Source organism: Caretta caretta, chromosome 3, assembly GCF_965140235.1.
Source record: "Caretta caretta isolate rCarCar2 chromosome 3, rCarCar1.hap1, whole genome shotgun sequence".
In the NCBI taxonomy this organism is placed as follows: Eukaryota; Metazoa; Chordata; order Testudines; family Cheloniidae; genus Caretta; species Caretta caretta.
This window is the reverse complement of record NC_134208.1, coordinates 204,470,640-204,487,868: the sequence shown is the minus strand read 5'-3', so window position 1 is coordinate 204,487,868 and position 17,229 is coordinate 204,470,640. Positions and strand designations below refer to the sequence as shown.

The window sequence follows — 17,229 nt, the reverse complement described above, 5'->3', positions numbered from 1 at the left end:
ACACTTAAGATACTGTTTTCAGTTGTGTATAATAATTTGAGCTGAAATTTTCCTTGATGAATGTCTGCCTCTCGCATGATTTTTTGGTAAACTTCAGCAAAAACGGTTCAGCCATTTCTCAGAACGAGATTAGGGGAAAATGTTACTTTTGCCCATGTTAAAAAAGATCTTGTAACCATTGTGTTGAGAAGCTCTAGCATCTTTATGCTTTGGAGCAGGGACTTGACAAGATCTTTCTTGAGTGGTAACAGCTAATTTAGACCTTGTCATTTTGTATGTATAGTTGAGTTTGTTTTCCAGTGTGCATTACTGTACATTTACCAACATTGAATTTTCAGTTTGTTCCAAAACCCCCTCTATTGACATCTCAATCTGGGAAAGTTCCTCAGATTTGTCACCCAAAAAGAACGGCTCAGGTGTGGGAATCTCCGTCACATCCTCTGCGGTGAAGACTGATGCAAAGAATTCATTTAGTTTCTCTGCAACAGCCTTGTCTTCCTTGAGTGTTCTGTTAGCACCTCGATTTCCCAGTGGCCCTACTGATTGTTTGGCAGGCTGCCTGTTTCTGATGTCCTATTTTTTTTAATCGCTGTCGGTTTTTGTGTCTATTGCTAGTTGCTCTTCACATTTGTTTTTGTCCTGCCTAATTCTACTTTTACATGCGACTTGCCAGAGTTTATGCTCCTTTCTATTTTCCTCAGTATGGTTAGACTTCTGGGTTTTAAAAATTGCCTTTTTCTCTCTAACCCCTTCTTTACTCTGTTATTTAGTTAGCCACAGTAGATTTGTTATCCTTTGGGGGGGGGGGAGTTGTGGGGGTGTAATACATATAGTTTGAGCCTCTATGATGGTGTTTTTAAAAAGTTTCCCTGCAGCTTGCAGGCATTTCACTCTTGTGACTCTGTCTTTTAATTTCCCTTGAATTAGCTTCCTCAGATCCCTTGTTACTGGGGGGGAGGAGAGGTCCTGTGGGGTTTCTACCCCCCATGTTAAATGGAATGACAAGATAGGGCCATCTGGAAAGGGGACGAAGCCCGTTTGAAGGCCTGGTGGGAGGAGGCGCAGGGTGAGCCCAGCCTGAGGCGCGTGGGGGGCACAGGACTGGTAGGGATGGGACGCGGCCCCGGGGAAGGGGTCTCACTCCCAGCCAGCGGCCCCATCCCCGAAAGGGGGAAACGTTGCCAGGCAACCCCGCGACGCGAGGAGGAGGAGTCTGACGCTACTTCCGCCCGGCTCTCTGTCCGTTTGCGTCATATCTCTGCGCCGCCGCCCTGTGGCTCGAGCCGGGAGGGTGGCGACGCTTGGTCTAGTGACGCCCATGGCGGCGGCGGCGCTGCGGCTCCGCCCGTGGCAGTTGCCGGAACTGGCTGGGCGGGGGGAGCGCTCGTGAGCGCCCAGCGCTTCCGGCCGCCGCGCGGAGCCCGGGGCTGCCCGGTGAGTGAGCGCGGCCCGGCTGGGGTGTGAGCCCTGCAGACCGCCCCCCCTCCCGGGGCGGGGGAAGCCCCCGGACATGTGCCCCGGGTGTGGGGATGAGGGACCGCCCCACAGACCCCTCTGCCCCCTGGGCGCCCACAGAGCCCCTCCCCCCACAGACCCTTCCGCCCCCTGGGCACAGGGGGAGCCCCACAGACCCCCTTCCCCCATAGGTCCCCACCCCCTGGGCACAGGGGGAGCCCCACAGACCCTCTTCCCCCATAGATCCCCACCCCCTGGGCACAGGGGGAGCCCCCCAGACCCCCTTCCCCCATAGGTCCCCAACCCCTGGGCACAGGGGGAGCCCCCCAGACCCCCTTCCCCCATAGATCCCCAACCCCTGGGCACAGGGGGAGCCCCCCAGACCCCCTTCCCCCATAGATCCCCACCCCTTGGGCACAGAGGGAGCCCCCCAGACCCCATTCCCCCATAGATCCCCACCCCCTGGGTACAGGGGGAGCCCCCCAGACCCCCTTCCCCCATAGGTCCCCACCCCCTGGGCACAGGGGGAGCCCCCCAGACCCCCTTCCCCCATAGATCCCCACCCCCTGGGCACAGGGGGAGCCCCACACACCCCCTTCCCCCGTAGAACCTCCCCCCCCCCCTTGGCCCTCCCAAGCGTTTCCTTCCCCAGGGGTGTGGGGATGAGGTGTTTACCTATGGACAACTCCCCCTGAGATTGTGAGGCCCACAGACATTTCCTCCCAAGGGAGTGGGGCTGAGGCTTAACCCCACAGACACTCTGAACACAGTGTGAGGGTAGAGGCGTTGGATCCCAGACACACCCCTTTACAGAGGGGCAAAGTACTCCACTCAGGAAGGAACAATCAGTTGCATACCTACGAAATGGGAAATGACTGCCCAGGAAGGAGTACTGCGTAAGGAGTACAGAAAGGGATCTGGGGGTCATAGTAGATCACAAGCTAAATATGCAGCAACGGTGTAACGCTGTTGGGGAAAAAAGCAAACCTCATTCTGGGATGTATGAGCAGGAGTGCTGTAAGCAAGACACGAGAAGTAATTCTTCTGCTCTACTCCGCGCTGATTAGGCCTCATTTGGAGTATTGTGTCCAGTTCTGGGCGCCACATTTCAGGAAAGATGTGGACAAACTGGAGAAAGTCCAGAGAAGAGCAACAAAAATGATTAAAGGTCTAGAAAACATGAGCTATGAGGGAAGATTGAAAAAATTGGGTTTGTTTAGTCTGGAGAAGACTAAGAGGGGACATAACAGTTTTCAGGTACATAAAAGGTTGTTACAAGGAGGAGGGAGAAAAATTGTTGTTCTTAACCTCTGAGAATAGGACAAGAAGCAATGGGCTTAAATTGCAGCAAGGGCAGCAAGGTTGGACATTAGGAAAAACTTCCTGTCAGAGTGGTTAAATACTTGAATAAATTGCCTAGGGAGGTTGTGGAATTGCCATCATTGGGGATTTTTAAGAGCAGGTTGGACAAACACCTGTCAGGGGTGTTCTAGATAATTTTTAGTCCTGCCTTGAGTGCAGGGGACTGGACTAGATGACCTCTCAAGGTCCCTTCTAGTTCTATGATTCTATAAGAGGTGTGATGATGGGGGTGAGTGGAATCTCTCCAACTGTTGTGACGGGGACGTTGCCCTGCACATCCCCTCATGCCCAGTATCTCTTGGGGTTGTTGGTGTCACCGTGTTTAACGTGGTTATTGTACCTCAGATGCTGCAGGTGGAGTGTAAGGGGAATTGCTAGGTGTTGTGTGGTGCATGGGATGAGATTAGTGTAAATACCTGGCTAGGAAAGGGTGTGAAGTCCATTGTGATGTTTTGATCCAGTTTTATGAGGTCCTGTGGCAACACACCATCACAATGTCATGCAGGAGTCTGCCCTGTTGGCCAAGCTTCCATGAGTGTTAGCCTGATAACTTCCGTGTTTTCCTGACCCCATCCCTACAGCACTGTTAGCTGGGCTTCACATGCTCACTTTATCTGTCATCTAAACTTGGTGCCACTCTTCTGTTCCAGTGGCCATTCTACTGTGCTTCACAGATTATAATTGTCACTTTAGCCATACTGGATTATGCCTGACAAAACTGGCTTTCTGTCTTTTGTTTTGTCAGGCAGTTCTGCCTCTAGACCAGAGGTTCTCAAACTGAGGAGTGTGGAATGTATTTGGGGGTGGGGCATGAGAAGCTTTTTTTTGTGGGGGGGAGGAACTTGTTGCGCACATTTTACCCACAGCAATGCCTAACTAGCAAAACGGATTCCTCCAGACATATCAGGTCCTCAGATGGCGCTGTCCTTTTTGTCAGATTTCTGTTTAAGCTTGCATAGCATTCTACATAGTCGTTGCCATCTGTATGTTAATCTGTTTGCTACGACACTGTGTGCACATTTAATTGTACACATGGACCACAATCACAATTTTGCTTTTATTACAATGGATCGTTGGCTCAAAAAATAACTAACGCAAGTGAAAAACAGAAGCCGAACCTGATTGAAGTGAAGCACCGCCACTGCATATATTGGTATATGTACTTGTGTGACGGGGCAGGGCATAAACTACTACAGACACAAAGAAGGAGAGCACGATCAAATAAGTTTGAAAACCACTACTCTAGACGGTGGCACTTTAGTATGGCATGTGACTTGGATAACAGATAGCTGGCCATACATGAACACATGGTCCCCAGTTCTACAAGCTGTTCCCTGTGGGCAGACTCCCTGTGCCCACACAGCAGTTTGCAGGCTTCAGTGACAGAGCATCTTTTTTAGGAGAAATGGATATGGATGTTTCTCTTGGCACAGATACGTGCTTGAAGCAGAGAATGCTGTTAGCAGTTTGAACGAGAGTTTGTCACCCACTGGAAGTGAAAGCCTTCCATTGCACTATATACCTTATTGAATATGTTAAATTAGTGTTTCCTGTTTGAACAAATTCCAATAGAATGGAAGACCAATGTTAAGGACGAGTGCATTCTGCACCTTGATGGTAGTTCTTAGATCTATTATCACAGCTTTATGGAGAGTGTGGGTTATTAATGTTCATATAATACACTGGTTTAATGATTCGGATAGTCTCTCTTGGGCCTGACTCTTAGAAACTAATAGATAGGGTATACAGTTTAAGGAATTCTCTAGCTCAAGTGGAAGAGGCTGGTGACTTTGAAGCTGAAGATTCTGTGCTCACTCTCTGGTGATGACCATTGGTGTCTGTACTAGGGACAGTTCGTAATAATAGCTTTTTCAACTTTTGGTCATTTGTTCAATCAGTAAACAAGTAGCTAATTACAAAGTGATACAGGAAGTATTGTAACATGTAAAGTAGTTAAAGGCTTGTACCTCTACTGAAAAACTCACTTCCAAACTGTGCTGATATCAAATGCTTTATCAATTAACGGATCTTTGCTTAGTTAACCCCAAAATATATAGTCTGAGATGAGAGGGAAGAGAAAATGTGTCTGGGATAAATTAAAAGAAATGGAAGTTGTGTTTAGCCATCCAAGCTCCATCGTCCATGCTTGGTAAAAGATGTCAATCTACAGTAGGCCTTGCAAGAGGCAGACCAATCATAAGAACGTAAGAGCTGTCATACTGGGTCAGACCATGGTCCATAACCCTGTTATTTTAGAACAGTTTTCCCAACTTGTGGAGATAAATAATTAGCCCCACTGTTTTATAGTCTCCTTGACTTCTGTGTTTTGAGAACTCATATTTTCACTTCATCCAACTTTTGTTTAAAATATCTTTTTGTTTACCCCAAAAGCCTATTCTCAGGAATTATTCTATTTGGGATTGTAAGTATGCTTTTATTATGCACCTTAATGAAAGCATTTCTTTTGATCCTTCTTTTGTTCACTTAGTCTTTATTACATTTTAGAATCCTATTAGATTGAACTCTGCACTTTTTTAGCATCTTACTTCTGATTTCTTAAGGAGTGAATCTGCCATAATGATGACTGTGACTTGAAATAGAAGTTAACTTTTGAAAAATCTAATTACTTTCTATGAATGGCTGCTAGCTTATTTCTAATAGAAATGAGACACAGCTAATCTAGTCTGTGCTTCGGGCCAGATTTTTCAAAAGTGCTTTTCTGAAAATCTGGCCACTTTATTAAGGTGTCGGAATGGGAGTTGGGCTTTTAAGTTTTGGTTTCTTCATGATAGGCAACTAACATGTGATGTTGTTAACAGCAGTTTGCAGAAAGAAGAAAGATGGAAAGTAATGCAGTGTTGCTAGAATCAAAGTCCTCGCCGATAAACCTTCTTAACGAAATGCATCAGCTGCGTCTTCTGGGCCATCTTTGTGATGTGACCGTTAGTGTGGAGTATCAAGGTGTCAGGGGAGAGTTTGTTGCTCACAAAGCTGTATTGGCAGCAACAAGCAAGTTCTTCAAGGAGGTGTTTCTTAATGAGAAGAGCATGGATAGCCCAAGGTCAAACGTGTTCTTGAATGAGGTCCAGGTAGCTGATTTTGCTTCATTTCTTGAGTTTGTGTATACTGCGAAGGTAGAAGTGGAGGAAGACCGTGTGCAACGTATGCTGGAAATAGCTGAAAAGCTTAAGTGTTTGGACCTGTCTGAAACCTGTTTTCAGCTGAAGAAGCAAATGCTTGAATCAGTGTTGCTGGAGTTGCAAAATTTCTCTGAATCACAGGATGCTGAGGAGAACAGTGGTATCCAATCAAATGCTTTACTTGAATTGAAGACAACTGTTGCGTCAGAAGGTGACCATGCAGACTGTCCTCCTGATTCTCCCAGTTCCCGCATGGAAAGACCCAGCAATGGAGTTTCTCCCGAGAGGCCAACTGCCAAATCAAAGGAGAAGGTCGACAAGAAAAAAGAAACCATGAAGCCTCCCTATGCCAAAATAAGAAGAGCCAGTGGGAGACTGGCTGGGAGGAAAGTATTTGTAGAAATCCCCAAGAAGAAGTACACAAGGCGGTTGAGAGAGCAACAGAAGAATGCAGAGGATGCTACTGAAGAGAACAAGTTCCCGAAAGACCAAATCATGCATGATGTGGAGAAGGAAGAGGGGCAAGTGGAGAACAGCATGAAGCCTGAGAATGAAGAGTGCAATGGCAACTTTGAATTAGAAGACAACTTTAAAAAATCAGAGGAGGATAAGAAGAAACGAGGCAGCAACTTCAAATGCAGCACCTGCAAGAAGGAATTCCTGTATGAGAAGAGCTTCCTCAAGCACATAAAGCACAGTCACGGCATTGCAGCTGAAATCATTTACCGGTGTGAAACCTGCAGTCAGACCTTTGCCAACCGGTGCAATTTAAAAAGCCACCAGCGCCATGTCCACACCAGTGAGCGCCACTTCCCTTGTGAACTCTGTGGTAAGAAGTTCAAGAGGAAGAAGGACGTCAAGAGGCACATTCTTCAGGTTCATGAGGGTGGTGGGGAGCGTCATCAGTGCCAACAGTGTGGAAAGGGTTTGAGCTCCAAAACTGCCTTGAGGCTTCATGAAAGGACGCATACAGGCGACAAGCCTTATGGGTGCACAGAGTGTGAGGCTAAATTTTCTCAGCCTTCTGCACTTAAAACACACATGAGGTACGAACAGACTTAACTGGCCTTGTTAGATTCTGGTGGGAAAGGTAAAATCCACTGAAAGACATCCTGAACCTCAAGTAGAGTGAGGATTTAAAAGGAGACTGACTGGAGGGTTTCAATATATCACTTTTCAGAGTGTTTTCTTTCTAATTAGGGGAGCACTGTCATTTAATCTAAGCCCAAAGTATAGGTTTAGGCCCCGATCCAGCAAGCACGTAAGCACATAAATTTATTCATGTGAGTAGTTCCATTGAAATCAGTGGGACTGCTCTCATAAGTAAAACTACACATATGCTAGAATGTTTGAAGGTTTGGGGCCTTAGGTTTTTTTTTAACTGATTTAAGAAACACTAAAATTAATAGTAAAATGTTATGCAGTGGGAATGAAAAATGTTTTTAAAAATGTAAAAATCCTCAGTGGTGTGTGTAACCCAAATAAAACAGCACCAGGATGCTGCAAAAAAAACCCCAAGAAGTGAAATTGACTAGAAACAGACCAATCTGGTGTCACTGTCAGGGAATTAAGTGCAGAAAGTAGACAGACAGCAGGAATGATGAGGACTGTAGCAGGGTAATAAAGCTTAATATTTATATAGCACTTAGAAAATGAGAATATTGTGCCTTTGCACATGGGACTCATGAAGTCCATGTGAGCTGCATGTCTGTGAGGGCAAATTTGGCTCACTTGGGGCTTGAGATTGCAAGGTGATGAGCTACTCTGGCCCTGACGCTGCAAAAGCACTTAAGCATGTGTTTAAAGTAAAGGGAATTACTTGTTCTTAAAGTTGAATACATGTGTAAGTGTTTTGTAGGATTGGGGCCACTGCCTTGCAGAATCAACCCCCTCGCTAACCGACAGAGCACACTCTGAGACAGGGTAAGTGTGGGAAAAGTGAGGTAGATGGTGCATTCCCCAAAATGTCACTTTCCGAGCTGGAATTAGAACCCTGGAAGGTTCTGACATCACTAGGCCACTCTCTCCTCTGAGGTATGAAGTTCATTCGATTTTAGTCTCTTAATCTAAATGTACTACATACAGACAGGATGCTTTCTGTCATTATAGTTCCATTGAAATCAATGAGATTTCATATGATAGTAAACACTATGCCCCCTAGTAAGCATTTGCAGGATTAGGTCCTAAAATGTTGTTACCAACACAGATATCGAATTTTTTCTGCATCACCCTCTAAAGTGTTGGGACCATTTGACACTGAAAATCATTCACTGGTCAGGAAAATGAATGAGATTCCCCCTCTAACTGGTACCAATATGAATGGACAATGCTATCTATGATGATTTTATTGTTTAAGTATTGAGAAGGTGCTCAGCATTGTATGTGTCATGCATATCAAGACAGTCCCTGTCCCGAGAGCTTATACTCTAGAAGACAGACCTAGAAAGACAAGATGCTTGGGAGACCCAGAGGAAGAACCCACTTCAGATAATTACCTAATTTTTTCATTTTAATTTTTACATATAATCTCCCCTGCTAATATTTAACTGTGAGAACTGATCATCTGGTATTTTTGTTCCTGCAGAACTATTCAAAGGAGTCAAGTAAATCAAGTGTGAAGTTCATGTGTAGGCAGGAAGTTAAAGGTAGATGCAACTGAAGTGCAGTTATAGACCCTGATCCTGCAAGCTGCTCTGCATGGACCCTGGACTTCACCCATGCAGATCTCATTGCAGGACTGAAGCTATAATAAGGAAAATGACTGTATAAAAATGCAGTGTAGTTGTAGCCGTGTTGGTCCCAGGATATAGAGAGACAAGGTGGGTGAGGTAATATCCTTTATTGGACCAACTTCTGTTGGTGAGAGAGTTAAGCTTATATAAAAATGGCATTTTCCTGTTCTGCTCTCTCTGTGTCTTCAGTCTGAGCCATAGCCACTTACTTTACTTTGTAGGTCTGACAACCCTGCAGAGCCAGCACAGCTAGGGAATAGCGAACCAAACTATGTTCTGGCTCAGTAATCATTTAAAAAGAATTGTTAGCCAAATTCTGATTGCAGAAAATGTTATTGATGATATCCGAGCCATAAAGATTACTGCTTGACTTTCAGATTCCAGGTGCAATTTAAAAGAACAGTTTATATTTTTATTACAATTAAATATAATTTAATCCTCTATATCTTTCCCTCTCCATTTTTGTATTTGAAGTGTGTAAAAATTCAGTATAGATTTTTAAGCTTACCAAAAACTTCTTTGGCTCAAATATTTCTGGATCCTGATTCCAAATCATGGAATGTGATAGTCAGGCACAGCACTCTGCTTGTGTGGATCACAGCTCAGAATCTCGGCTTGATTAGGAAATCTTAGAAAGACAATTAGCACTGAACTCCACAATGCCAAATTTTTTTAGTCACATTTCAGAGGATAGCCATACAGTAACAGTGACTAGTAATGTACTGTAGAGGAGAGAGAACCTTTTAGCTTAATGGTATTTTTTCATTTCAGAATCCACACTGGTGAAAAACCATTTGTCTGTGATGAATGTGGTGCAAGATTCACACAGAATCACATGCTTATATATCATAAAAGGTGTCACACAGGCAAGTTTCTTCTTTTGTCACCCTCACCATGTAAAGGGATGTTAGGTGCAAAACTTACGTTATTTAGAACCTAACTGCTGTTGCAGCTTGTGTTTGTGACATTATGTGACATATGTTTGTGACATTTATAATGTGTGTGTGTGGGTGGGGGGGAGATCATGATTTTGTGAATAGGTGTCTTTACCCAGGTTGCTAGGTTTAAGGAAATGTACAAAAAAGGGTTAAGTTTAATTAGCATTTCCTAAAGAAAAAAACACAGCACAAGACTTCAGTAAAACACCAGCTGTATAAATAATTGCAGCCATCTGGATCCTGAGTCGATCAGGAGCTCCAGTATGAAGCACAAGTAAATTTTTGTTGCATATTCTGCTTTTCTGTGTTGGAGTTAGAGCATTTTTGAGAGAGACGGGGGGGGATCTTCAAAGCTTCACCCTTAACATTTTCGGAATTTACTACCGTAAAAACAAGTTTTTAAATGTGCCCTTATCAAAAATATTGTGGCATCCCACACCTTTCCTTCATACAGGTTTAGTGTCATTTAGTTTAATAAACTAATACTGGTCTGCAAAATTGTTTAAAAAGGAATTCTGATAAACCCAGCTATTTGACTGTGAGTTTCAGTAAAAAGGTCTTTTTTGTTTTTGTTTACAAAGGGCTCATTCATGAGACACCTTTACTCGGTCTGCGTTTTGCTCCCTTACTTCCCTGCATGGGCTACCCACATCAGTGGTCTTTGCTTGTGGGCAGGAAGTGGGTAGAAGTGGGCGAAGCCTATTAAAGGGAATGGAAGTTTCCCATTGGCTTCAATGGACTTTGGAATACGGGTAGCTGGAGACTGCTTTGGAAATTCAGTCCCATTGTTAGTAAGGCTTTATCCTAATTATTAAAGCTAATTATGAACTCATGTCCTGGGCAGACATGCAGCAATTAACCTAAGAAACATAATTTTAAAAGTGGCTTATTTTAACCTGCAATTACCTACTTCATACACTTGTGATTTAAATCTCATGTGCTGGATTGACATTCTACTACCAGACTTAAGTCATGTGTGGGGAATTTCTTCTTTTCCTTTTGCATTTCTTACCCACACGTGTCAGAAATCTCTCCATCCCCCCTGCTCGTGGACTCTTCTGCCTTGAACAAATGTGAGCTGGCAGAAAATGTAAAACCAGTGACATGTTAATTCAGGGAAACTTGCCTTAAGCAACAACCGAACGTCCGCTACTTAATGGAGTGGCCTTCTAATAAAGGTGAGCAGGACTGCGTTCAGTATGGGCCCAAGCCAAAGGCTGCCAAGTTAGTGGAATGACTTCAACTGACGACTTCAGTGGGCTTTTGTTCAGGAACTACATTTGGGGATATTTTGGTGCCTTCTGAGAGTGGTGCCTTGTACAGCTTCTCAAACAGGCATATTCTGTACCTGATACGGCAGCGCTGACTCCCCTGAGCTAGGCCCATTGAAATCCCTTTTGACATTGACCTGTGTTTAGTTTGTATATAATAGCTCTGTGTTTGCATGGTTCTAAAACACTCCTTTGTTTTTTCCTTCTCTGATTCACCCTGGCTGTAGGGGAAAGGCCTTTTATGTGTGAAACATGTGGGAAGAGCTTTGCCTCGAAGGAGTACTTGAAACACCATAATAGAATACATACCGGATCCAAGCCGTTTAAATGTGAAGTTTGCTTCAGAACATTTGCACAGAGGAATTCGCTTTACCAGCATATTAAAGTTCACACAGGTAGGAAACATTTGTTTGGAAAGTAAAGTGTCAAGATCTATAGGTCTAAATCTTAAGACTATTTAATGTTGAGGGACTCCTTTAACCAAGAACTTTTATTACTTTTAAACGTACTAATCCTTTGTGGAACTCTTAAAACTATTTTCAACCAATGGTGGTGTTTCCTCCATTCCTTTCCTCTTACCCCATCCTCCAAAAATGTGTTCTCCCTGCTGGTTATATAACAGCAGTTAACTATCAAGCACTTCACAGAGCTGTGCTGATGCCCCATGAGACACGCAGAGAAGTTTATTAGTAAATAAAGAGCCGTATCCGGCTTGACAAAGCTCTGGCGGGGATGATTTAGTTGGGGATTGGTCCTGCTTTGAGCAGGGGGTTGGACTAGATGACCTCCAGAGGTCCCTTCCAACCCTGATATTCTATGATTCATTTTAGCTCCATTCAAAATACTGCAAAGATCAATTTTGTCTTTGCAGACCTGTCCTCCCACCCACCTTTCTTGCTTGCTTCCTCTTCCCAATTTGTTTTTGTCTCTGCCTGTACCCTGTTCTCTGACATGAGAAGCAAAATGGCCATGGGCACAACTGCATCTCTGCTCAGACGCAGCCTTGCTTCCCTAGTGGTTCCATCTGAACCATGCAACTCTAGTCAGTGTCAGGTTGCTGCTGCCAGCATCTCTGAGCAAACACTACCTACTGCCTTTGCTGATTGGGTCCTTGACATTGTCTTTGACTCTACGCTCTCCTTCACCCATAGCTATATGGCTTCCTCCATAACTTCATCTGTATCTTATCAGCCTCAGTTCTACCCCTGCTGAAATCTTCATCCACGTCTTTATCTCCTCTTTTGTCTGTTGGAGTGCTCCTTCGTTTCCAACACTGCAGCACGGTGCGAATGTTTCTGTCTAGCTTTGCTCATGCACAAAGTGAAGCCTGCACAATACCATCTAGTTGCTCTCCACTGCAAGAGCCAGCTTGATATTGTCCACAGTTACGAAATTCTCCCTAGACGCTCTCTCTACTTTCCTCCCCTCAGCTTGTCTAGCACTGGTCTCTTCTCTGTCCCTGCACACAATCCTGCCACTGATGCTAAAGCCTTCTCCCCTATATTGCCTGCCATCTGCAATACCAACCTTGTATCGCTCTGCCTCATCACATTTCCATCTATTTTCAAATAATCTGAAACCCCTACTTTCTTTCCCTGTGCTATTATTTAACCCTGTGGCTGTATCACAAAATGCTTTACTAGGGTAAATAATAAATCATGGGTGAAAGATGCTTCAGACTAAAGTGCATTTTACCTGCTGAATGGTATTGTGATCTGCTTTGGTAGATGGTGTGATAAACCCCAGAATTCCTGCCCTAGTAAAATACTGATATAGGTAAATATGAAAACTCATGTATTTCAGGCCAGAAGCTCAGTTGATGCAAGTGCTCTGTTGACTTCAATAGCGCTAAACCGATTTACACTAGCAGAGGATCTGCCTTTAAACTATAGCAATGGTCTGTTTACCTTGGATGTGTCAGTATAATTTTCTGCAAATCTGAAATTCCCGCAAATGTATTTGCAGGCTTTCTGAACATGCCTGTACGTGCCTAGTCAAATATATGTGATATGAGGGCACGTATAAGATTACCAAAGGAGCAGCACTCTGGGTACGGCTAAGAGGTCAGTCTAACCCTGTGCTCTGATTTCAGGTGAACGGCCCTATTGTTGTGATCAGTGTGGTAAGCAGTTCACGCAGCTCAACGCATTGCAGCGCCATCATCGAATACACACGGGGGAGAAACCGTTCATGTGCAATGCATGTGGGCGAACGTTCACGGATAAATCGACCTTGCGGCGGCACACTTCAGTAAGGACCGAGTCTTGCTACAGACTCCACTGCTAGCTCCCGTCGGCCTGATCCCGCATTTCAGACACGCCTGTGTAAAATGGGTCCGTTCTAGAAAAGGGCCTGTTGGCTTTAGAACACCTAAGTAAATGCATTGTCCCATTGAGGCCGACAGCTTTCCTGGGTTACAGCCAAACTAATCTCACTACTGGCAGCATAGCAAACACACATAGCAGGAAGGAGAGTTATTTTTCTCACTCTTTCACTGACCCAGCATATGACCTTGGGTCTGCCATTTCCCTGCGAAATGGAAGTGATAATACAGGGGGGCTGTGTGAGACTTCACTTATTTGGAGAGAGACACTGCTTTGCCAAGTTAACACTTGATGAAATGGAGCAAGGGGGCCCATCAGGGACCTGACTGGAGCAGCACTGGGGCTGCTGTTTTCTGCGTCAACTTATAATAGCTCAGGCCTCTTCTCCCTGTCTCCAGAGGGCTGCCATAGGAGTCCATTTTGGTGACTGTGTGCCTGCTTGAGAATCCCCATGTAGGAAGATGTAGCAAGTCCCCCTCCTTTTGACACTGTCTGAGCAGTATAAAAGCTGAGGAGCAGGGCACAGAATCTACCCCATTATTTGTAAACAGATTTTTAGATCCTTGGCTGGCAGATTCTGTAGAAAGGCAAAGTGTTGTCATTCTAAACAGCAAGTGCTGAAACGGTGTTGTGTTTGGTTTTAGATACATGATAAGAATACACCCTGGAAGTCTTTCCTGGTTATTGTTGAAGGAGTGTCTAAGAACGATGAAGGTCACAAGACAGAGCTTCCTGATGAAGAGTATCACATGTCACCTAAAATAACAGAGAAGTTGCTGTCTTTTTCTGAAAATGGCCACTATCAAAACTTGACTGCTGTCCCAGGGAGTGTGACTGCACTGCATGACAACAGTTCTACCATAGTGACAGACTGCAAATCGGATGGGACTGTGGGACCCCAAGAAGCCCTCATAGCTACCACCTTAAGTGAGCTTACAGTACTACATACACAGACAGATGCTCTTCAGCCGCAGCTCCATGCTCTGGTGAATATGGAATAATTTGGTATTGTTCACCAACCCAGCCTAACTTCTGACTTTGCCAGTAACCTAGTGATGTAATTAGGAGAAAGCATAGACCCAAAAGGAAGAGGGACTAGTCGTGGATGACATTCACGGCATTTATCTCCTCCTCACCCTTAAAACACCAATCAGTAATCTTCAATTTGCATAGTCTAGCTGTAGCTCCTTTTCCCAGCTGATAGCTATTATTCTACTTCATTCGTTTCTTGATTTTTCTGTACCCTTTGTTATGAAAGTGTGAAATAGTACAATCACTTCAGAGAGCAGTTAACCTCAAGCAGAGCATATGAAGACCTGCCATTGTTTTAATCTCTGGAAATTGGTCCACGCAGTCTTCTCTTCGCTACCCTTCCTGCAAAGGTGTGGTAAGCCCTTCTTCCTTTTGTTTGGATGGCTTGAGTGCAGCTCCCTTAGAAAGGAGGGTGTGGGTTTTTTTGTTTTGTTTCCAATTCGATTCCACAACATGTGTGAACAAAACAGAAATATTGTGGTGTTTCTCGCCTAACAGTCAATGGAATTAAATATACTTTCCTAGTAAAAGTTCATATGTAGAAAATAAAATTCTGTTAAATTTCATTTCAGAAAGTGTTTTACTCTTGGCTTTGCCAAAGCTTCAAGCAGAATTATTTTAGTGTTTGGAAAAACTAATGGGAGCAAGCTTGGGAAATGTATGGAGTTACATTCCAATAGTTCCTGTTTTTCCATAGCAAAAATATGGAACTTGTAGCCTGCGGGTTTGGGTGTTGGAAGCAGATTGCGCTGTTCTAAAATAGCTCATACACTGTTACGGAACTCGCTCCAATAAGAAGTGTCAATTGTGAATTAGCAGGATCACTAATCTAGTGATTAAAATAACTCACTAAATTTGCACTCTTAAACTCTGATCTTGCAACTGGCTCTAGTGGTGCAGATCCCTATTGACTAATGTGAGCACAGGGGTCTCTCCTGATGGATTCATTTGTGGAATAGGGGCCTTGGGGTACAGGTGATAAGTGGGATACATTAAGGCCATTCAAGTCGTTTCAGGCCCCAAATTTTACTTTAGAAAAGGCTTATTGAAATAACCACATAAATGTTTTTCTTTACAAGTTCTGTAAAAACTTTTTGAAGAGTCATTGTTGGAAATGCAACCACTGCAGCTTTGGGCTAGTGCCTGGAAGTGCCCAAGCTGAGGCAAATGCCAAAAATAAATGACATCAGTGCTGACATTTATATTTTTAAAGCTTTTGTTTTCCTGGTTAGAATGGTATTTAGTATCTGAGCTGAGAAATTTAACAGGAAGATATTGACAATGTGCCTTTTTTAAGTGTCAAGGAAGGTAGTGCTTGCTCCAAAATCCATTAAGGCAGTAGGAGTCTTCCCTTTGCTCCAAAAGCCCACTGAAATCAGGCTTTATGGGTTGAATTCTGCAAGCTATGCTCCCAATAATCTGATTGTCAGTAGCACTCCTCAAGGGTGTTGAGGGTTAACCTGCTAAGAGATTGCAGGATCAGACCTTTCTGTGGAACCCACCATCTACAAAAATCTGGTCAAATTCAGGGTGTTAGTTTTCGTCCTAATCCTTTGTTTTACAATGAGACTATCTTACAGGTAGTAAAGGGAACACAAGTGGGATGGCTCAGTACAACCAGTTTCTTTCCATTGCAAGGGGTTTCACTTTCCAAGTTAGTTTATTCTTAGTGAGAGAAAATGTATACGTTAATGTTCAGTTTTTTCTTTATTTTGTGAGGAAATGACATGTGTTTGGTGTGTTTAACTGAGCAGAGGCTGATTAGGTCTGTGAAGAAGGCCTGAGCCTGTTCCCACGGATTTTAAGTGGAGCAGAATTAGCCCTATGGTTAACAGCATTTTAAGATGAAGCTTTCAACAATTAAACATCTTAATCCCACTTGCCTTTTTTACAACTCAAAGAGGCAAACCAGTGGGCTAGAAAAGGCACAAACCATTTTAGATCAGTACAATTTTGTGCTTTTGTGAGCATTTTAGGAGCAATATACTTGTTAATCAACTTGACCAAGCAATTAACTGTTCCAAATCGGGCCAGATCTTCAGCTATGTCAGTTTATAGCAGCTGAGGACCTGCCCTTCTGATTTTTGCAGATATTAAATTTTTTGGTGAAGGTTCCTTAAAGTAGATTTTTTTTTTTTAAGAACCAGTTTGAGAAAAGCTTGCTGAAAGTTAAGTACAATCCATCATTATGGCCCACTCCTGAAAGACTTACTGGTAGGCAAAGCAATAAAAATAACCAAACTGTGGACCAGAGTTTTGGGGTATTTTTGAACCTTAAAGGAGCTTCTGATGTTACCTTTGAACCCTAGCTTAATCCAGAAAAAGGGTTTAAAAAAATAGCTTTCCAGAAGGTTATATTTGACATATTTATTCAAACATTGTGTTCCCTTTGAGTGTTGAAGTTCAAATGATTCCTAATGACCAATGTACAGTGTTTGTAGATATATTTAAATCCTGAGTATTAGTACCTGTAGACAGAGGAAATTTTTGTATTCCATGAATGTATGGAAGTGAGTAACCTGTACGAACTATTAAATCCTATTAAAATATTGAACTAGTTACTGCCCTTTTTGTAAGTGACTTGCTTGGAGTACCATACATTCCTCTTCCCTGAGAACAATGCATTGTATATTGCAGAGATCTTATGATTTTAGATAATTACAGTAACTCTACATAAGTTGCTACTGATCACCTGGTGACTTAGGCCCTAATAATTCCAGTTGTTCAGTACTCCGTTTTGCTTCCATAGTGCTGATTATTTCTGCAATAATTTTAATGTTATAACATGCATCAGAAAATTCTACAAGACATCACTTATTTTCACAAGTCATATAGTAAGCCCTACAAGAACTTCAGTTGTACAGACTATTTGTATTTAGTATACTTGTTATGCGCAAGGTGAAATTCAATGCACAGCATTCCAAAGAGTTACACACTAAATATGCAGAATCTGGAACCACTTGCTGCAGCGCACT

The 17,229-nt window shown here is 43.5% G+C and overlaps 1 protein-coding gene across 2 annotated transcripts; it reads left to right on the top strand.

Moving 5' to 3' along the window:
• The first annotated feature begins 1,281 nt into the window (after positions 1–1,281).
• Positions 1,282–16,818, top strand: GZF1 (GDNF inducible zinc finger protein 1). 2 transcript variants are annotated; one of them, XM_048842501.2, is made up of 6 exons: positions 1,282–1,434; positions 5,637–7,003; positions 9,461–9,555; positions 11,126–11,293; positions 12,991–13,148; positions 13,867–16,818. In XM_048842501.2, exons 2-6 carry the CDS (start codon positions 5,658–5,660, stop codon positions 14,221–14,223), a joined length of 2,124 nt encoding a protein of 707 aa, XP_048698458.1. In that variant the 5' UTR covers positions 1,282–1,434; positions 5,637–5,657; the 3' UTR covers positions 14,224–16,818. The 2 variants fall into 2 exon arrangements, with proteins under 2 accessions (XP_048698458.1, XP_048698459.1); XM_048842502.2 differs by having other exon boundaries at positions 1,308–1,434; positions 5,640–7,003.
• The last annotated feature ends 411 nt before the right edge of the window (positions 16,819–17,229 follow it).